The 23,017-nt window shown below is 43.5% G+C and overlaps 1 protein-coding gene across 2 annotated transcripts; it reads right to left on the bottom strand.

Annotated features, from left to right (window-relative positions):
* On the bottom strand, positions 1-19,816 carry stum (stum, mechanosensory transduction mediator homolog). Of its 2 annotated transcripts, XM_018742387.2 has the most exons (4): positions 19,452-19,816; positions 6,104-6,283; positions 1,842-1,850; positions 1-801 (listed from the first exon to the last, which is right to left on the bottom strand). In XM_018742387.2, the coding sequence occupies exons 1-4, from the start codon at positions 19,618-19,620 to the stop codon at positions 767-769; spliced, it is 393 nt and encodes a 130-aa protein (XP_018597903.1). In that variant the 5' UTR covers positions 19,621-19,816; the 3' UTR covers positions 1-766. The 2 variants fall into 2 exon arrangements, with proteins under 2 accessions (XP_018597903.1, XP_018597904.1); XM_018742388.2 differs by lacking the exon at positions 1,842-1,850.
* Between the last annotated feature and the right edge of the window lie 3,201 nt (positions 19,817-23,017).

The raw sequence follows: 23,017 nt of genomic DNA, 5'->3' as shown, positions 1-23,017 counted from the left end.
TCACTCTCATACCAAGTACGTTTATTTAATCCCACAAGTACAAATCGAGTTCTTGTTACTGCAGACAGTATCTATGGCAACTGACCCAGAATGATTCACAGAACGATACACCGACTTCCATGATTACAAGGCTTTACAAAAACAACAACTAATAAATAGCAAATCAGAAGTCAGAGGAAATAACCCGTTTGTGTTGCCGGTGGTGTGGACACACTCACGGACGGAGGTGAACGAAAAGGGCACAGAGATCCATGCAGATTATACGAAAAGAGTTCACTTCCACGGTTCATAAGGCCTGACACCAAATACCCAAGGAAGATAGTTATAACAAATAAAATCAGCTGTTTGAAATCCCCAAACCGCTCGAGCAGCCCAAAAGTGCTCGTAGGAAAATTACACTTTCGAGTAAAAACGTTTAACACCTAAATGAAAAATCTATTACACGGAATTGGCCTCGACAGGATGGACACTCATTATTACATTCCAAACCCTGTCGTCCTGTTTTTTAGCGTTATTTTTTTCCACATATTACAGCTTGGCACAAAAAAAAATCTCCCCAGGTGATGTGGTCTTTGGTCCAACACACAGCTGGGACGTGGCGGGAGACCAGAAACGGGGACAGGGCGGGACCGGGGGGGGCGGGGCCTGCAGAAAAGAATATGGCCGCAATCCTCGACGTGGCTTTGAAGGCGCCTTGTCAACTCCATCCAGTACTGTCTGCAGGCGCAGGGAGACTGCATTCTTGCTCCGTTGGGGCTGCCAGGACTCACAGCTGCTGGGGAACACCCTGGTCCTTATACCCTGTGAAAAAGGGAGTGCGATAATGGCCCTGTCCACATCCTAGAGACTGCTGGGGCCTTTGCCGACACAGCAGGTGTGAGCAGACTGCAGCTCTTTTCCAACCAGTGAACTTTGGTTCAGCTGTCTGACCGTTTAACACGTGATCGATATAACAAAGCCGGAAACACAAGTATTAATTCAATTCCCGGTTCTCAGGATTCCCAGAATTCATTCCATTGTTGCATAGCGTCCTTCACAGCAACTTGCCCTCACAGTTTTCCACATAAGATGGTATAAAAATACACAGCACAGACATGCAACAAGTTACATAATAAAGTAATAACAATAGACACTTATTGGCAAAATGGCAAAAATGAATAGAGGACAAAAATCAGAATTCTTATACTCAGTACAGGAGAAAAAGCTCCAGGGCCAGTTGGCTGCTCACCCCTCCTGAGCATACTAGCAAATACAAGTAAAGCGTGAGCGTTGTGCAAGCAGGTTTTACAGAAACTCAGATCTTTTCACACTTATGAAATGATGAGACACTAGTATGTTCTTAGCAGAATGTTAGCATGAGGTCTCAAAAGGAGCAAGCAGGTCATAGCAGGAGCGCGGAGGGCTTAGAGCAGCTAGCAGGTGTTAGGAGGAGCTAGAAAGACTATGAGAACCTAAAAAGTCTTTGGAGGAGCTCGGAAGACTAAGAGGAGCAATTTTTAGTAGGAACTTGATGGACTGAGAGGAGCTAGCAGGTCTGGGGAGAAACTCAGAAGACTGAAACAAACTAGCAGGTCTTAGGAGGAGGTTGAAGGACTAAGAGAAGCTACAAAGTCTTACGAGGAGCTAGAAGGTCTTTGGAGAAGTTTGGAAGACTAAGTGGAGCTAGCAGGTCTTGGGAAGATTTTGGAGGACTAGGAGGAGGACTAGAAGGTATTAGGAGGAGGTAGATGGATCAGGATGAGGTGGCACACTGGCACATTGTTTGAGACCTGAAGAGACGCAAGGGAGAGCCGATGACCATGAGGAAGCAGTATGACCAGGTGAGGACCACACATACCTACCTTCTGAAACTTCATCCATCATCCGAGAGACGAGGAGCAATGAAAGAGACATGGGACACAATTAGCATTGAAACCAAAACTAAACCAGTACCACTGTAGCGGAACTATTACATACTTTATATATTTCATGCAGGCATCTGTATGTGTGCGTAGATCTCTGAGTCACACATATGGGGAAAAGGCAACAGTCAAATTTTTTTGTTGGCTGGATAACATACGTATGTATGGAGTCTGAAACCACGTGACTTACATGAATGATGGTCGGGTTTCTTTTTAAATATATACGTGCTGTTAAAAAGAATATAGACATCTGAGAACCGCCTGCAGGATGACTTGTATTCATGTTCTCATTCATTCTCAAAATGCTTAAGAAGTTAACCTTTTGGCATTTAAGCAGCTTTTCTTTTTTTAATTCCATATTCACTGCATTAAAAGTGAAATCTACAATAAATTATGAAAAAAAACCTTTTTTTGCCTGTTGAAACCATTTTTTAAATTTTTACTCAAGCCACGCTCAGCCTGTGTGTGCTGCGCTGACTGTTGTGTGACAAGCTTACTGAACCTGCTCACTTGTGCAAGGAGAGGAATCTGAGGAACCTTGAACATGTTCAATAAGATCTGCTTTTAAAACCATTCCATTTTTATATTGAAGATTGAATCTGTACCGCACATATTAAAGATATCTGCTCTCGGATTCCTTGCATGTATTTCCATAAGCAACATTAAAATGCTATACGTCACCCTGCTGAGCACTTTTTAAATATACGTCTCCGTTCCCCGCAACGCAAATGCATATAATTAATCTCCAATTACTTGGTTGTGGGCGACGTGCTGCTCTACGCGCCCAATCCAGTTTTCAGAGATCAGTCCATCTCTTGGCACATGGGACTGTTAAATCTGAGCACTGGCAGGGTTGACAGTATGTCAGCGAAACACCTGTCGACTCCATGATTCAGACACCACTGATGACTTCCAAATCCACCAGCTATAGGTGAAAACAGCAAATTATGCATTAATAAATATGAGGCAAAGCTCAACCACAATAATCTCAGAACACAGAAATTCCTCATTATTTCCCCATGTTGCCAAGTTCTTGATTTATACACACTTACTCTTAAACTTATAAACTCAGCTGGAATTAGAAAATCAGAAATTTTTGTGGTAACTCTAAAGTCACTTTTAAATCTTAACTCAGATGCCCCTCAGTTTCAGCAGATAAAAGTCTGTAAAAGTTTTGGATACAGCTATTGATCACCCAAGAAAACAAGACATAAGCTGTAAACACCGTGGAAGTGAGTTGAATGAAGGTGGTCACACACTCCTGGTCCGTTTGTGCGCTCTTTACTGCCACATATCAGCTGGACAGGCGAACGCAGGCCACACTGGCTCCGCCGCACGCACAAACTTGAGAAAATTGCACAGAAAATTCTACTTAAAAACTACAATATCTTTGTGCCTTTGAAATGTCTCATTTTTTAACATGAGGCGCAACTGTTAAAAACTGCAGTAGTGCCGAAAATTGGAACTGCTTCTCTTCATTGCCAGTCCGGTACGCTATTCCAGGTTCATGATCACAAGCAACAGAAATGCATGCAAACTCCACCTTTCAGTTCCTTGAGTTTGCAGAGCGCTTCCAGGAAGAGGGATGAGAACAGACACCCCGAAGATAAACAATACCGAGCGTGCTCACGTACAGGCAACGTGGACCACCGCAGTCCGGCCGCCTCGGCAGCTCAGACACGGTTCGGTGACGAGCCACTGGTGTTTATATTACACTGCTCTAATTTTACTGAACAGAGCTTTCTTAACTGACCGAGCCAGTGACAGCGGTGGCAAACATTGTACATGTGGCAAAGAGGACATGACAAGAAAAATCCACTTTATTCCATGTGTCTGACATCCCCAGCTTCAAAGTCAAAGCAAGGTGGAAGGACATCGCTATCTCCGGTTCCTGGATGCTGGCCGACAATGTCACCTGCGTGGGGACAAGCTGTCTACGATACGCAGAGCAGAAACATCCACAAGAGCAGGAATAAGGTCTTAATTCAAAAGGAAATAGACCACAAATCCTTGGCCGGCGCTTGGGTTTTTGGCACCTCTGGGGAAGAATAATTCTGACACCCCTTAGATTTTTATCTCTAAGTTAAGGTACATACTTGATTGTTTTAGTAATGTATACATACATATCACAAAAATGGGAAAAAAAGAATTTATAAATAAGTCTTTTTTTCTACAATTATTTAGATGAACATTAAATAGGGCTGCTTGACAGTATTTGAACCCCTTGTGTGCCTTAGTTTTACCACAAAAATTTAATGAGAAGTAATTTTTCTCATCTGACACAATAGATGTGTAACGACCAGTTCTATTTGTTTCTTTAGAGGAAAACGTGTGCAGTAGAAACACGGAAGTAGCGCGGGTTGCAAAAGTCGGCAAAGCCCAAATTGCATTGGTTAAACCAAGCAGGTAAGTAGAATCAGGTGTATTTACATTTACATTTATTCATTTAGCAGAAGCTTTTCTCCAAAGCGACATACGTCTCATAGAAAACACAATGTGTGCATTACATTAGGAGAAAGAGACGTAGCTGCAGATGCGTGACTCTTAAGTACAGTTAGTTTCCTTGCCCATATGAGAATATCGCCGATTCCTAATCACCTTCCTAGTCGTTTTTTTTCTTTGAGATACAAATAAACATTTACGTTACATTGCAGGAGTGGCTGTGTAAAGGACTGATCCGAGCATGATATGAACATCTATAACTTATGGTCATGAACATTTATAAACACACATTTTCTGAACCGCTTGTCCCATTTGGGGTCACGGGGAGCCAGAGCCTAAACTGGCAGCACAGGGTAAAAGGATGGAGGGGGAGGGGACACACCCAGGACGGGACGCCAGTCTGTCGCAAGGCACCCCAAGCGGGACTCGAACCCCAGACCCACCGGAGAGCAGGAACCGGGCCAACCCACTGCACCACCGTGCCCCCTGAACATTTATACCTTACATGATTTTAAGAGATCAGGGATGAAGTGAGCTTGGAAGAAATGAGTTTTAAGACCCTTTTAAAACGTGGACAAAGATTTAGCGGTTCTTAGCGAGAGGTCTATAAATCAATCATTTATTCAAGTTTAATATTTTATACAAGAATAATGACCATCCCTATAGGGTTTTCATATTTTCGAGCAGCACGGTATATGTACAGAATACAAATTGATACTTTAATGACTGAAAACTAGACACTTAAAAGAGTGAAATTTATTATGGAAACAAATTGATATACAATACTGTATACTATTGACTGCGTAGATTGCTTTTCATAGAAAATTTCACCTAGAGAGTTGGAATATTTCAAAGACAGGACAGCACTGTGTTATACGATGTTTACATATATGAAGCAAAGATTTTTAATTTTCTGCTAAAACTGTATATTAATAAGGAAGGTTTTTTAATTGTTTTTTCCAAGATTACAATTTATGTTTAGAGTAGCAAAATTTGGCACTCCCCAAATTTCGATGCTCCAGGCTATTGTCTAGATGAGCCTAATAATGAAACCGGCCCTGCAAAAATCAAGCCGCAACAACTCATTGTAACGTTCCTGGGTGTAATTTGCAGTTCTCGTGTCTGGCACAAAACCAAGCACCTCTGACACAATGTGACACAAAAAAATTAAATTTTCTACATCAGTGTTAATTGGCTTCTGTGAAAAAATAAATGTAATTACGGATGTATTCTGAGAACATTCTGTACCGCAGTGCAGTGCTTCTCACCTGGACACATGTTGGGTGAATATGCCTTGTTCCAGCAGTGACAGTGTTCGTTACTGTCAATCAATGTGTTGTTACAACCTCTGACATTATTATTATTATTTTCATTGACACTTTTCTCCAAAGCATCTTACAATGTTACGCTTACATACTAGCCTTTGATTCATTTAGCGATTTATACAATAGGGTAACATTTACTGTACCAATTCAGGGTAAATGCCATGATCAAGGAGATGGCAGTAGGAATGTTTACTGGATCCTTCTTCTGCATTCAAATTAAGCCTCTGTAGTAAGATGTTAATTGGAAAATACTTTGACATTATTTGTGGAAGTCACACACCATTTATGTTTCTGTTGGTAGAACAAGCGCATTAGCAGCTTGGACCTCTGACCACTCTGACTGTTTTTCCATTAATGGTTGAAGATGGACTCCATGGAGGAAAAGCTGTTGCTGTATCAGGGAGGAAGGGGAGAGCGACTGAGGATGTCACGTACTTGCCAGGATGACCATGTCCATGCCCCAGAATATGCTCATGATCCAGCCCACCATCACGATGGCCGTGAGGATCTGGATGAAGGCTGCGGCAATATTCAGCCAGAATACGCAGCACACGTGCCGGTCCGGGAGGTCCGTCCTTGCCCCACACAGCACCGTGAAGGCCGACACGAAGGTCCCTGCAGACGGGGATGGGACATGGAGGATAGGGATGCAATTAGCATGTGAAGTTGGACAGTTCATGTACCAATGTTAAAAATTGGATCACAAATAAATAATCATCTGCACTTTGCTTCAGAACAGCAGGTACCATCATGGTGGGATTGGAGGCTGCAGGTTCAAATGCACCACTGGCTGTAGTACCTTTGATCAAGGTATTTACCCTAAGCTGCTCCAGTAAAAATTACACAGATGTATAAATGGGTAAATCATTGTAAGAAGCTTTGGGTGAAGGCTTTTACTGTCATATAACAAGGCTCAGGCGGTGCAGTGGGTTGGACCGGGTCCTGCTCTCCAGCAGGTCTGGGGTTCAAGTCCTGCTTGGGGTGCCTTGTGATGGACTGGTGTCCCGTCCTGGGTGTGTCCCCTCCCCCTCTGGCCTTACGCCCTGTGTTGCCGGGTAGGCTCTGGTTCCCCGTGACCCCGTATGGGACAAGCAGTTCTGAAAATGTGTGTGTGTGTAACAAGGCTCTCTGCTGCCCCGTGATCATCAGTTATGAAACCCAGTCGAAGCAGCGACACTGTGTTGAAACCATATTTCCACCCCTGACATTAATTGACAGCCAGGGGTACAAAGTGTGATGCAGCAGATGATTGCAGGCTGCTGGCTTGTCCCTTGGGGTGACATACCGGCACCTTGACATCCACTGTCTAGGGAAACAGGCAGTCTGACAACTATTATTGCGCAATCCTTCAACAGGAAGTAGTGGACCGAGCCCCTGGGGACAGGTAGTTTGGGGAGAAACTGCACCAGGTATTTCACATAACATTACCTTGCATTTAATAGCATCTTTACAGTGGACTATCTGCAAGAAAGTCATGTAGGTTAATTCCCTTCATCATCAGTGGAGCAACACAGCTACTGCTGGGACTCCTGCCAGCATCTCTGTTCCAAGTTCTGGTTTTCAGTCGCTAAGCTCCCTTAAGACAGGGAGCGATGAATCAAACGGGCTGTAGAACCGGTGATCCTGCAGCAGGCTGCAGACCAAAGGATCAGGGACCCCAGACATTGCTGAAATGCTAAGCGGACATGTGACGAGGCACCACACTATGCGAAAGGACAACTGTACTCACTAGACATGGGCATGACAATGAAATCCAGATTTCGTGTGGATCACGGGAAAGAGTCACTCCTCTCCAACTCCTCTTACGTACACAGCTTTGCTTTTCCAGCCCCTTGAAGCAACCTAGAGGGTTCAACAGCCTGAGCTCTCTAGAGGCAATGGCTATGTGTCCTTAACCGCGTCACTGTTGGCACCCTCTGCTTCGTGCCTCTATGAGTACTTTACATCTAAGTGTACCAACAACTTGTTGTAGGACACATTCAAGTAGAAAAAATACGAAACTAGAAACAAAACCAAAGTAACTTTCAATGTTATTAACACATTGGACTGCAGTAATAACTAGGCACAAGGGAACAACACCATTAATCCCATGTGGTTAAAAATATACGGCTACTGCAAAATAAACTTATCTTTAAGAATGCATCTGGATGCCAAAAAGCACTGTAAATTCGTACAGAATGCCAAACTAAACACTGAAATGGAAACAGCAGTTTTAACGGAGTACATTACCCTAAAGTAGCAAAACTGGAAAAACTGCCTTGCTCTGCTTGTGAAGTTTTTGAAAACCAAACGAGAACCTTCCAATGGTCATAATTCATCAATTTTTTTTTATCACTTGTATGATTCACAAATCACGAGTACAGCAACATGTTACTGCTTCTAAAGCAATAAGATAAGGCATATTTTTCAGATAGCCACAAAACAGATTTGATGGAGGCAGATTTTCCACGGAGATTGTTGACCAATCAGTCATGCAAAGATGCTGTGTGAGAAAATCCCTGATGACAGAAATACAACCAAGAATTCCTTGGGTCTCAGAGCGGCATGGGCTCTGATTGAGTACATGCAACTTTCAGCCAGAAGGTCCCGCTATCAAGTGATAACGAAAACTTAAATGCTGTGTTTACTGGAAGAGGGCCAGACATCTTCTATTAGCTTGGGAAATTTACTGCTATTTCATGACATTACAAAAACAAAAAGAAGGAAATCAGTAGGATTGCTATGAAAGAGCAGAGATCATTCTCACAGATCTGAGCCCACCCAAGTAGACCATGCAAGCAAAAATGTTGTTTTCAACTCATGTTTCATGCTGGATTGGATGAACTTAAGGTTTAGAATCAAAACACAATGTTACCTGGACCTGGCAGCTCTTGCACTTGATTTGTAGAAGTTCTTAAAATGATTTGATGACCTCGAGTTACTAAACAAACCTTCTACCCTCCAAATGATAATGGTGGCAATAACTTCTCTCTCTACATTAATGATCCATGGCACCACTTAATTCCTACCTTCAGTTTTTTTTTCTTCTTTTTAAAGGAACCATGATTTTTCTATCCACATATTCATCAAATTTTATGACATTTTACATAAGCTAGTTACCTCTGGACATACTCATTTCCCATTAGGTGTATAGCACTTATGCTGGATAGTGTGTGAGTGTCAAAAAGAGAGTGTGTTCCACTGATGTATGGATGAGTGACCCAGCGTAAGCAGTGTATCTAGCAGTGTAAGTCACTGCGGTGAATAAGGTGTATGGGCTAGTAACACTACATAGTATCCATTGTAAGTCGCTTTGGAGAAAAGTGTCTGCTAAGTGAATAAATGTAAACGTAAATGTAGTTCACCTATGAAACAAGGCCATGACCATATAAAAAAAAAAACATAATAGACTGGGTTGAACCATATACACCAGAACATAATTGCTCTTTCTACATTTAGCTTTTACTACAATGATCCTGTATACAATATTTCTCTTCTGTGGGTTTGCAGAGGTAGAAACATTAGGGCTGGAAAGAGTTTCATTTTCAGGAGAATTCCCAAAGGGGTGCTAGATGCTGTTGGCAGGGAACTGTTTTAGTATTTGACACCTCCCACCCTTTGAATGTTGGGCTTCTTGGGAACAGATATAAACCCTAGGAAAACCTTTGAAATTTTGAGCAGTGCTCTGCCAGGAAGAAGAACCTCTTCCATACTGGTTTTTTTTAACCCCATCAGATACCTTAAAATGCTAGAGTAAGGGTAACTGGAATTTAAAAAGCATGAAATTTCACCTGTTTAAGGTGTTCTGGACTTCTGAAAGCGCCTTTGCACTCAAGGAGGCAGCGTCCTCTTTTGCATGGGGTGCTATTACCTCATAAGACAAAGCTTGGCCAATAACAGCTCTAATTACTATCTGTGAGGTCTTCTCAACCCCCCAGCTCTACATCCCTCGCTGCCACGGCAACCAGACCCTGGTGGGATGCAAAGCCATTGACCGCCCTTGCAGCTTCAACCACCCTAACCAGAGTGATACAAGTTAAAGGAGTCCAGATTATCTCAAAGGGCCCAAAGATTTGTGTGTGTGTCGGAGACGAGCTGATGCTTAGTCGCCAAAGGTACTTCATTAACTCAACATCAGAAGTACACTTCTGGTATGGGAAATGTGGTCCCAGCTGTGAAGTAATTGCAGGATTGGGCAGAGTGAGAGGCATCGTGGCGGGGAATGCGGGCAGTGGCATAAAGCGCTCTCAGGAGGGCAGTTATTTCCTGAAGCACGTGTACTCTGTGCCCACTGAAGAAGTGGGAGGTTAATTACCCGCTGCTTTGTTCCCTCACTCTCTGTCTATCTGAAGAACGGCTCCCAGAGTCACTGTGAATGGAGGATGTGCATCAGCGTTAGCATTAGCATCGATGTGGAAAAAAGCTCCAACATGCATCTGCCAGCAGTTATTTGTGCATAAATTTGAGTGTTCTCCATCATTTTAAAAATGCCCTAATTTTGCTTTTAATTTTTTACACTTAAAAACAGCATCATGTGGAAACGACCCGCTGGCCTAGTATTTTCTTTAATGAAAACATCTGCAATAGAAACTTTTAGCTTCAATCATGTTCGGTTTTGAAGTCGAAACTCCTTAGTTCCTCAGCCCAGATTGTATTGTGCCATGTGTCAGCTGTATCCACAGCTAAGCAAGCGACTGTGCACCTGGAGAGGCAGTATAGCCATCCATCATCTCCATGTGCTTATCCATAAAAAATTTATATTGTCACATCCTCTTCAGATGTTGGAAGGAGGACAGAATTCCCTGACACAAGCCGGATGGACACATCCTAAACACGAGCACAGCCAGTACCATCGACCAAGTGATGCAGAGCAACACGGACAATGGTGGACATGGTACTGGGCTTTTAAACAATCAAAACATTAATCAATTCAAGTCCCATTAAACTACGTGCTGTTGAACCTTTAGAATGGGCAGTAAAGCTGATTCACTCAACTAAAAATATTAGCAGAAAAGCACGTACTACTCAAGTTGCACTGGATAAGACATTTTCTAAGCCAATCAGTTAAAATGTATAAATGCTTTAATTAAGGTGCCTCATTATGGACTGAAGAGCTCTTATTAACCTGTTCTGAGACTTTTCCGGAATCTAGGGCTCACATAAGTCATAGAAACTAATTACTTCCCAGTGCAGGAACATGAGACATGTTTCAGAGCTCAGCAGCTGAAATCTGGCCGGCTGGCATCTTCTCCCGGACCAAACTGGACCCCGGCCAGGTGGCCCAAATGGCTCTGGGAAGGAATCCTACACTGAGACAACCCGATTAAAATAGCAAATGGCTGCTGCTAAACTTGTCCCCAGCAAAACATATTCCTCAGCATAAGAGCTGTGCTTCAGAATGTCAACAGTCTTCTGGGATCACAGCCTTCAGGGCCACTGTAGTTCCTTCTCTAGTCTCTTGTGAGGAATCTCTTCAGGAGTCATCATCATAATCAGGGACCCCAAATCTCAGAGACAGTGTGCGATGCTTGTTTCAATATCGAGACTTTTTGCCAAGGGCTGACACAAAACTCGTGCCATGATGGCAACTGTAAATGTCTTTGCAGTTTGCAGGAACAGTGACTCACCCCGACACTGTATAAAATAGCTCACGGCAGCGCTCTGTCACGCTGGGGACAACGCATAAAACGCCCAGAATTCTGGATTCTAATCGCAGCAATATCCCCAGCGTGTACTGCATGTGCGAGCAGTAACAACTCTGTTCCACGGCTTGTTTTCCCAAAGAAGTCGCTTAAAAGCAGCTGGGAGTCAGACTTGAAGCTAAGCTAATGTGCACTGGTTTGCTGTCATTCTGTAGCAGCGGGAGGGGAATATCAGTGTTCAGACAGGAAATTGGAAATCTCACAGGGAGGGAAACGAGCCACAACTTGTGGTATTAAAAAGGGCAAAAACGCAATGGAAGAGGTAGCACTGCTGAGAGACCCAGAGATGACCCCAGTAGGTAGATTGTCCGATGGCTGTCGTGATTTACAGCTATACCCTGGAAAACCGAATTACTTCAGAGCGTTCAGCTCTATGAGGGATTCACTACATCACTTCATAAATGCAACACTGCCCACATGGCCAATTCTTCATGAAAGCCTTGGAGGTATAAGCAGTTTTTACAGGAAAAGAAGGACAAACTGCACGTGGAGCGTTTAATAAATGAGTTGTGTGACCAGAAAGGTCATAGGTGAGCTGTATCGTACTGCAGGGACGTCCGGCTAAGAGCCTGAATACAAAAATTAACAGGCACAAAATTTTCCTCAATGTAAAATCCATACTTTTTAGTTATTATTTCCGTTATTAATTCATAGGACGTATACTGCTCAGCCCCTTATTTCCCAAACATGTACTTACGTGTCGGGGAACAACCGGACTATGGTATTATAGGCTAGTAAACTGTCAGATGCATCCAGTAGTGTACGTCAATGTAAAGACAAGCGAATGAGCCATCAGTTAAGGGTAAATGAGGATATCCTTTAGAGGACCAGTGAAAAAATGACCAAATAGCTCAAACCACGAAAAAGGGCCGTTTCACTAAAGGTCAAACGTCTTCCAAAGGTTGAATGAATAAAACACGGAGGTGACCGAAAGAACACTGAGAGGTTTGGTTGTCTTAACGGGAATCCACAGCCCTTTTTCACAGAGTAACGGAAGGGAATACCGGCACCTGAACCAGTTTTAAGGGGACATTGTAGGGGAACAGTCCCAGAGCCTATGAGGGGAACGCACCGCGACCACCACAATGTCACCAAGAGACATACCGCATGCACACGACTCAGCCTTTGGACGTCACCACAGTATAAATAGGCTGAAGGAATGGAAAAGGGTTGTCAAGGAAACCAGTATCTGTAATTTCAAATACTGGACAATCTGTCTACGAAGTTGAGTTCCGCTGTCTACATTCACAAAAGCTCGCAAACCGCACCCCCTCCCCACCATTTGCGTCTCCGCGGAGCACTGCTGACGTTTAGCAGAACAGTCGTTCTGAAAGTCTCAGCGCTAAGTCACTGCTGAACTCCTGCTTCTGTTTTCTCACGAACGGGTCTCCGGTCCCTTAAAGGCACTGTCCTGGATGCAGGCGCAGTCTGCTTGTCACACGTACTGTACACAAATGCGAGGAGACGGCGCATTTTCCGATGCTGTTTTTCCATGACGGAAAAAAGATCAAAACACTCACTTCCAGGGAACTCTCAGACGAAGCATATTAAGTAATCATCTGTTTACTCAGTTTACTTAACTGCTAGGCGGACACTTATACAAAGCAAGTTGAAAAGCGTACAGTTCCTTAACCACTGTAACTCCTTATAGACAGTGACCGGCAGCAATAATGAAGCCATAGGTAAGGTTCATTTTTGATATGAATTACATATCACATTAAATTGTCGATATTTCTCCCTCTGATTTTCAATCCATTGTTCTAATACTGTGTCACACTCAGCTGCCTACAATGAGCAGCCTGCCAGGAAGCGGGACACGGTTCACATCCCTGTCGCTTCACCTTTTTTTCACCCTGAGCATGACTGCAGAAGCTAGCAGAAGAGTAAAGCACTGACTGGAAGATTCAATCACCACCCTGACAACCAGTAACTCTCAGAGGTGTGAAACCCAGAAGGGTGTTACGCAATGGCCAGCAGACACCTTAACCCCTCAACCCCTGCACCGCTGGATTTAACGTGACCCTAACGCAACGCATCGAGACTCCTGGTAGAAATTTACTTACAGCATATTGTAGATCTGCAACACAATCTGAGCTGTAGCCACCAGCTTGTGTTCAGGAGGATCGTATTAACTGAGCCACTTGTCAGGGGCACCCAGATTATTGATTTCCAAGGAAATCCTTTCTGATGAGTCCTTCACTCCATGATGAATTCATGAGCTGCAGAGCTGGACCTCAGAAGTGAGAAACCTAACAGTCCAAGTCCTTCAACAGCACATTATTCTCAAGGGAAGTTATAGGAGAAACACCAGCTGGCTCCGTACCACTAAGGAGCACATACACACACACACACATTGTCTGAACCGCTTGTCCCATACGGGATCGTGAGGAGCCGGAGCCTAACCTGGCAACACAGGGTGTAAGGCTGGAGGGGGAGAGGACACACCCAGGATGGGACGCCAGTCCATCGCAAGGCACCCTAAGCGGGACTCAAGCCCCAGAACCATCCGAGAGCAGGACCCAGTCCAACCCACTGCACCACCGCACCCCACCAACTAAGGAGTACATTCTGGGGTAAATGCCTTTTCCACACTAGTACACAAAACCATTATGTAAAACACAAATGTGTTTTTGGAGGGACCATCTATAAATGTGCCACTATGCTTCCTGCTGCGGACATTAAATTAGACTTGACAGTTTTCACAAAACGCCATTATGACATGTACTGAGACATTGGTTTGCACTGTTTTCCATCATAAACATTTTATTGTGTCTGAGAGATGTTGTTTGAGTGTACTAAAATATTTTTTCTTTTTTGGCTCACAGTATTTCTGCCAGGAACTTTGTACTCATGGGACTAATGAAACATATTTCTCTTCTCCTTTTCAGGAAACCTTTTTGGCTTAAACTGAGGTAGCAGAGCTTGCGTGGACCTTACAGTCTAAGCATTTCTGTCCACTGATCTTCTGCCTGGAGGTCTCACCCCAATTATTTTACCCAGATTGAGGTACACAGCACCGTCGTACCCTTTCCCATTTCAGTGGTTGCTTTCTTCACTGAAGTTTTTCACACTGAGCAATGTGCCTAAGGCCATTTCCAGGACTTGAACCAGCAGCCTTTTCGAGTTACAAGCCCATGTCCTCAGAGCCTGGAGCTAAAAGCCAGCCTACGTAGCTTATTTCCCAGCTGCACCCTGCAGGTCTTCATGGTACCTTACGCTGATGATCAATGGTAGGTTCAACATTCTGAAACACTGTCCTTGCCCCCCACCCTCTTGATGCCGTGACCATCCCTGTACTGCGATTTGCTTCTCTGTCATGCGTGTCGGCAGCAAGGAAAGGATTTTCTTCACTGAAGAGGTTTCCAGTCCCAGACACTGCTCTGTTGCTGCACCCTCGAGCAAGGCACTTGACCCATATTCCTTCAAGCGACTGTTCTGTGGATATCTGCTCATACTCTTGCATTTTTTTTTTACATTGCCTTGAACTGTTCCTGTACTTCTCAGTTCAGCATTTTATGTGAAGAAAGCTGCCTACTTCACACCGCTCAGTCCTCCGCGCAGGGGCAGAACCTTCATAAGCAGGTGCCACCGTCCATCATTCTTTCTCTACGATCTCAAGGGAAAAATGTTTCTAAACCTCTCTGAACAATGCCAGCGATTAATGTAGAATACCTCCTGGTCTCGCTGTCATGTGGCCGCCACAGCTCAACAAATATGAGCAGAGGACCCTAGGTATGGTAAAACCATCGTTGAGGTAGCCTCTGCTGCCATGGAAACCGAGGTCGCCCAACTGGGAGTAATAGAAAGTGTACAATGGGTCCCCTGGACCATTCAGTAATCCCAGAAATAGAAACATGCAGTATGGTCCTTCCTGATTAGGAACATGGTACCATCCAACCCCCGTCTGGTCCTGACAGCCCCAACTGTTTTTAACAAGAGTCCACATATTGAGTCATTAATTCGTTATCCTTCTTGCTGACTTTGAAGTCATCAAGGCTTGCTAATCATCCCTAGTTTCCAGTGTCATATGAACCCAAAGAGCCCCAGATTAATAATTAACTCACTTTGAGGGTGTCTTCAGATGGGGCAAATTTTTTATCAAGTTAAAAATTTTACTCTTTATGCATTTACACAGCTGATCATTTATTAGAGCCATTTAGGTAATGTGCTGTGCAGAAGAGTACAATGAGTGTGGAGAAAGTCAAAGTCCTGGACAACTACAATAGGCAGATGATGTAGGTTACAGAACCTATAGATCACACAATAGGAGACATTCATCAGCTGTAATAAATAAGAAGGATCATGGAAACATAGAATCATGGAGGAAACTGTCATTCCCATTTGGCTTCCAAGAATAAACAACAAATGGTTGTTTTCCATTTTACCAATTAAATCTGAATATGAAGTAAATGCAATTTTATTCTCGAATTTTTAGCAACTGCCAAGGAGTGGAATACAGTCAAAATGCAATCGATCACTGCTGAAGTGTGGGGAAAACAAAACAGCAAATGACAAATTAGCTTCATGTGACATTCAGTAAGTGACGTGAAGCGTGGAGCAGAGAGGAGGAAATTAGTGCGGTCTCTCCATCATGACTCTGGATCTAGAAACACAAAGTTCCTCCTCTAATTACACATGGTCATTTAAGCATACCCTCCAACACACTCAAGGCGACCTCCCTGTACACATATCCCATCATTCCCCCTCTTAATTTTGTCACACTCCGTTTGTCCCCTTTTGTCGATGGCTCATGGACACATTTGAAGCATTAAAGACTTTAAGAGCTTTGTGCATGGCTTTAATTGAATGCATAGCGCACACCTTGCTGCTGACTATCTAGCCTCGGAAAATCATGGAAAGAATGACTCATGGTTTATTAAGTGATGGGATGCAAAATAAAGGCTAAAAATTAATAGCTGAAATGATGATGATGATGATGATGATGATGATGAATGTTCTGTCGCTACAGAAGCTGCTAATGATTTAAGCTAAATTTATCCTGAGAAAAGCCTGAGTCAGCTGGTACAGATAGCCCTTCAGTGCATTATCTGAGCTAAGGACACCGCATATTGAAGAGCGTGTACAGTCCATCCCCACGAATGGGGGACCTGGTTACATGGATAACTGTCACTCCCATATATCATTTACACAATTTAAAAAAAAAAAGAAGAAAAAAATACATATGTTATATATTGTTCTGACATGAGGGGGTGCGGTGGCGCAGTGGGTTGGACCACGGTCCTGCTCTTGGGTGGGTCTGGGGTGGGTCTGGGGTTCGAGTCCCGCTTGGGGTACCTTGCGACGGACTGGCGTCCCGTCCTGGGTGTGTCCCCTTACGCCCTGTGTTACCGGGTTGGCTCCGGTTCCCCGCGACCCCATGTGGGACAAGAGGTTCTGAAAATGTGTGTGTGTTCTGACATGACAGCAATCTTGTTTTGCTTAAGTAAAATATTTTAACAAATTTTTGAACATTAATAAAATATTTTTTGTTTTATGTATTGAGTTGTACTCTTGCAAATCACTTAAAATATCAAAACTTTTTTTAATCAAATTGTGTAATTTTACCTATAATCCTACCACTCAGGTGAAAAATTACAGACACACAGTAGCTGAAGCTGCTTGTCCTGAGCGGGGTTGCAGCGAGCCGGAGCCTGGCCCGGGAGTGCAGGGCACGGGGCTGGAGTGGGAGGGGACACACTCAGGACGGGACAGCAGTCCATTGCAGGGCACCCCAAGCAGCCCCCCCGTGAAGAATTAGAGATGATGGTAATGAGACGATACCTTGCAATCCTGCTTTTCCAGAAATATTTTTTACCTATTGAAAGTTGTGTGCTGGAAAATCACTTTGAATTGAATGTTTTTTCTTTTTTAAACAATTTGGGTTTTATTTTGCTGACTAGCCAAACACTTTATAGAATTTTTTTCTGAAAATGTGAAATTTTTTAAAAAAAGAAAAAAACAATATCCTGACGCTCTGGACTGTCTTGTCATTGCAATACCTGGTTATCCAAGGTCTGGTCATGCATGGAAGAACTGGTTTGAAGTTTACATGGTCAATGTGATTTAAAGCATTGAAGAGTTATATATAATATAATATTCAACACAGTGATATATTAGAAGTTTTTGAACTGTACAGTGACTCTTAAATTTGACTATTTTAATGAAGAACACACTGTGTTTAAATCCTGAGTGCCAACTTCTGGTGTTGTTGCTTACATTTTGAGGTCAGTCCATATCTCACACTGAATGCCAGGGGAAAGAGGACCCAAAGAGGAGGGGGAAATCTCTTCTCGCATCATCGTTACGTGTTGGATCTGCTACACAGTACTTTCCAACACGCGAGCGGAGTGTGTGTTCCAGACTCATTTTACAAAACCCGAAAACAGCAATGCAGTCTTTCCGCCACGGCATTCTGTGTTGTTCTCTGGGGTCAGGGTCACGCTGATGGCACATGGCACATTGCCCCCGACACATCGATAATCACTGCCACATTACCATGGAGATCCTCTTTTTCACCATCAGCATCCAAAATGCATCTCTCCTAGTGCAAAAATAAGTTTGCAGGAGTGACACATGCTTGGAGAATTCCCCAGGGGACCACCGTTGGTGCCTCGTAATTAGGAAGAGAAGAGGCAGCAGATCCTGGAGCTGTGGGGGGGGGGGGGGGGGGGCTGAGAATTGCACCGATGTTTATAAAAGGAGGAACAAAAGATCAGCAGAAGAAAGCTGTGAATCAGTGCAATTATGGGGGACCAGCTGACAAACACTGGAAATTGTGTGGAGTGCAGCTCATCGCACCCGAGGAGGTGGGTGACGTGGTGACTGGAGTGGAGTGGGTGAAGGATGGAGTAGGTGGAGGAAGTGGAAGGTGAAGGTCAGGGCAGGGTGAGGTTGACTAGGTGGAGGTTTAAAGAGTGCAGGAGAAGAAGGTAAACGGTGGAGTAGGTCACGGTTTCAAAGGTGGAGGAGGAGAAGAACGTTAAGGATGGAATGCAGCAGGTGAGGGTTTGGAAAGGTTGATGACAAGACAGATGAAGCAGGTGAAGGCTGGAGAAGGTAATGGTTTGAGCAGGAGTTGCTGGAACAAGTCAAGGTTTGTAAAGGTGGAGGAAGAGGAAGTTAAGGATGGAATGCAGGAGGTGAGGATTTGAAATGACAAGAAGGATAAGGATGAAGTGGGTGAAAGGTTGGAGAAGATATGTCTGAGCAGGTGGTGGATCAAGTGCAGGTTTAAAACGGTGGAAGATGAGAGGGTTAAGGATGGAGCAGGTGAAGATGGGGAAGATGAAGGTGGTAGACACTGAGAAAAACAGATAGTTGCACCCACGATCTCTCACTGGGGCAGAATCAGATCAGCTGTTCATGAAGACCTGCACTTTTACGATGCGATGGTCAGCTGGTGTAAAAGACTCTTGCAGAACCACATTTCAGAACAGCACAATTTCATAAAACTTTACAGTCAAGAAACAGGGACGCCGTTCAGTTCTTTAATCACCAGAAACGGTTTAATTTCACCCGAAATATTTGCATCTCCACATTTTTATCAGTCCCATGTGACTAAATTACACGTTACTGCTAACAGCAACATCTTATTTTACACATTATTTTGTTAGTCGTAGAAGGGTTGTGTGCGTGTGTATGTGGGGTGTGTGCTGGGGGGGGGGGGAGGAGGTGTCTCCAACAGTCGCAACATTTCCCTTTACAAGTTTAACAGTTTTATCCAGAATACTGAGAAATCCAAGAAAGAGGTTTTCTGGGACGATGAGGAGCGGACAGTTTCTTCCCACCGTTCCCGTTTAAATTAAGTTGCAAATATGAACATCGCTACAATTAACCGATGCGGATGCGTGTGTGAAGAATTTCACAGTTTTGCCAAAACTGTAAAGTCGAAGATGAAAGAAATCAAAGTCGTCTGATCCGCCGGTACATTGATTGATATGTAAACATAATATCATTAAAACAGCTTGTTGTTGTAAAAGTGACGAACGGATCGAACGGGTCGCGCGCCCCGATCGCAATTAGCGCAGCGATTAATTAAAGTAGGCGGGGCAGTGCGTGTGTGTGTGTGTGTGTGTGTGTGTGTGTGTTGGGGGGGGACTCACCAAGTCCAGGTACGAAGGTATTGAGGAAGAGGCAGATGACGGCCACCGGGAACGGCATGCACGGTATGGCGGCTCTCAGGGGTCCCTTCTTCTCTCGGACTTGGACCACCACCCCGCTGGCCGACGAGATCGCGCCCCTGTCGCGCGCCTCCGCGTCTTTCTGCTCCATCGCGCGTTAGAGAAAGAAGGAGAAAAAAAAAAAGGAAACAGGAGGGAGCAGAAGAGAAACTTCCGTGCCGCGTGCGCGTGAACACCCCTCAGCCCGCTCGCTCTCACTGTGGAGAGGAGATGTCCGAGCGCACGGGTGTGGGGCTGCGCGCGCCCTCCTGCGCGTACTGGACTGTCACTGGCGCGCGCGCTCGAGCGCGCCCCCCCTCCGTCTCCTCCTTTGCTTAGATCTCCGACCAAATTGCATTTATCGTGATGGATTTAAAGCGACAGCGTCCTGCTGCCGTTTTTCAGCTTCCGTTCTTGTCCTGGGAAGGATGGGGTGCCGCATACATATATAAAGCTGCATAAAAGTACAAAAACGGGCATTATTTCTATCATAGATTTTATTATTATAGACCCTCCGTTCACTGAAGAGTTGGTTCTTGGCAGTTTTGTTCTTGTGCAAGAAGCCAGAAAAGTACTAAAAACCATTCTGAAGTGATGCATACAGATAATCAATTATAACTGTCTAAATATTAGAGGGAAGGTGTGAAATGTTTGCAGTTGTGTCGTACTTTATGAACTATACTCCATATTTAATGCTCACACTCACAAAATAATTTCACAAAAACTCACATTAACCAGTTCGTGGTCAAAATCAGATTTTCAGATTTAACACATTGGAATAAAACCCAACCCAGCATATGGTGTTACGCAGATGGGTCTGTAAAATGAATTCTCAACTAATTCAGTGGATCATGAAGAACAACAACATTACTGCAGGGGTTTGGATAAGCCAGCTGTGAATAGTTCTGTAAAAATAACACAGCAGAAAATGATAGAACACATGATGATGCTGGGCTGAGCATGACAAACAGCTCTGAAACAAACCATCATGTCTGTCTGGTGGAGTCAAGATTCAGTGAACTCTCTGAGGGCTCAGATGGTCTCTAGACATTGAAAAAGATTTCAGGTCTGGCTTCATTTAACTCCTGGGCAGTTATTGGAGATGGTAATGCACGGCCGCTGGATGACAGGGCCGGTTCCGCAGGGCTGTCACCATGCCGATCCCTCTGCAGCTGTGCGACCAGATGTTTGTGAGCAGCACTGTAAATCAGACACCTCCGCTACGTCTCCCGCAGCAACATACACGACTGAATCTTGCCAGCTGCATGCAAGACCGTCATCCTCTGGTTGTCTGTACATTGTAAATAAAGAGGTGCTTCCTCAGTGAGAAACAGGCAGGATCTCGCAGCACTTATGATGACTCTGTGCTTCTCAGAAATTGCCTCCTCTCAACACTTCTCCCGCAAACGCCCTTTTTATTACCTCTTTTTATTATTTTCCCTCGGCTAACACTTTTGCCTTACACTGCATATCATTTAATCTCTTTACACAGCTCAATGTCGAGTGACTCCCAAGGGCATCGCCTCAAATTTGAACTTTCCGAACTACCTGCTGCCTTTCGACCACGGCAAACCGAATACTTTCAGGACTTGTCGTCGTTGTCAGACAGATGTAATGCGATCCAATCCAAAAAAGTGTTTCATGTTTGTTCAGCCAGTGACCCGGGCAGCAGCGAAAGTGCTCTGACGATTTCCGGGCTCCCATCTTAAATGAGCAGTGATGTGATTTCAGGTTAACTGGAGAGCAGAAGAGGAAACTGAATGTAGGCGTTTAAACTGAGACATCTAGCCTCATTGCCGCGGGGACCTGAGCATCGCGGCGGGATGCATGTTAGCATGTGTAAAACCAAATAAGATCACGGCTTGATGATCGAAGCAACATAATCATGTTTAACATTGCAAGACTAAGGGCTTTGTGTAGGCTTTGAGGAAAGCATGTTAGCAGGCTGCTAAGCATTTTGGAACCATTACAGCATTTTAACAGCATGTCAGAATTTCCTAAACTCACCATTTAAGGACTGATGAGAGAATTTGATCAATAATGTTTGTTTGCAATTCATTGCTGTTTGCATCTGAATTAATCTTATTATTGGAAATTTTTTGCATTGAATGAAAGGGGCTGCAAGAATACCTGTTGTGTGAGACAGATTTGCTCTGCTGTTCTGGGATTATTCATCACAGAAAACATACAGTGGAACAAGATCACAGGAGGCACAACTGCTCATGAGGAACAACAGATAAAACTCAACTGACACTGCAAAATAAATATTCATAAGCCTGACCCCCAAAGATTAAGTCACTCTTTATCGCTGCCGGGTCGCCTAGCAACAGTGAGTAGGCCTCAGCAGAAGTGGTTAATACGCCATGGGTTTTTATTTTGTTTGGCTTTGTATCTGATCTGAACAATTTCTATAATTACAACCATCTGAATGAGGGAGAGAGAAAAAAAAGGCGTGATAAATTTCAGTAAGAATTGTCGAGATTTCATTTCCTCAGTGTTCAGCACAACGGGGACTGATGACTAATTACTGGATGCAAGTGTTTGCAAGACAGATCACTTTTATTACTAAATTAAAAAATATGCTTCAAATTTAACTCACTTGGAGAAAATACTTTATATCTTTAGCTTTATCAGACAAAGACAATGTAGGAGTTGTCAGCTGGGTACTAATTTATATTAAATTACAGCGTTCAGTGGTTGCAAACTGGAAAATGATTTGATGATTTAGTGTCATAAAGAATTCTGAGGATGTGATTATAAAGTTCATCCTGTCAGTTCATTTATGAAGCATTACTGAAGTTGCTGTTTTAAGTACTTAGGCTAAATTTCTTCAGGAGAAAAATAAATTATGCACAGTATATTTACGGCCACTTTCTCCAGAGTTTATTTTTCAAAATTTTCAGACAAGTATATACCAAGCAACTAAATACCTGATAAAAACCGATGATAATCACTCACATTCTTCACTTCGTAAAAGATCAGCACGTGTCAACTCAGAGCTTATTCTGCGCACGTGTGTGTGGTGTGTGTGCTGAGCTGACTACAGTCCCTAAGAAAGCAAATAAATCTAAGTCTTCATAAAGTACATTGATTAAGGTAATTACATCTATTCAGAAGTGTGTACTTAATGAATATAATTATACAGTATATATACGTATGTGTCATGTGTATGTATATATATATATATATATATATATATATATATATATATATTATATACACACACACACTGTACAAGCAAGATTTATAGCATCTTTGTGGGCCTTAACCATGTGCACAGTATGGGTCAAATTTATTATTTTTTGTACAGGGAGGACTGAATAACTAAGCCACCCTTGCTCTTTAAGGAGGATGAGAAGTGCAGAAAAATATAAAACTGACAGTAGCATTTCATACTGCATGAGACACTAATTTTGTGATGGCAAAAAAAAACCTGCTGTTATGCCACCCTTTTGTCTGGTCGTTTCTCCTGTAGGCGGAGCATTTGAAGATATTGCATATGATGGTAT

This window comes from Scleropages formosus, chromosome 1, assembly GCF_900964775.1.
Source record: "Scleropages formosus chromosome 1, fSclFor1.1, whole genome shotgun sequence".
In the NCBI taxonomy this organism is placed as follows: Eukaryota; Metazoa; Chordata; class Actinopteri; order Osteoglossiformes; family Osteoglossidae; genus Scleropages; species Scleropages formosus.
The sequence above is the reverse complement of the archived record's forward strand: the minus strand, read 5'-3'. Positions and strand labels throughout refer to the sequence as shown.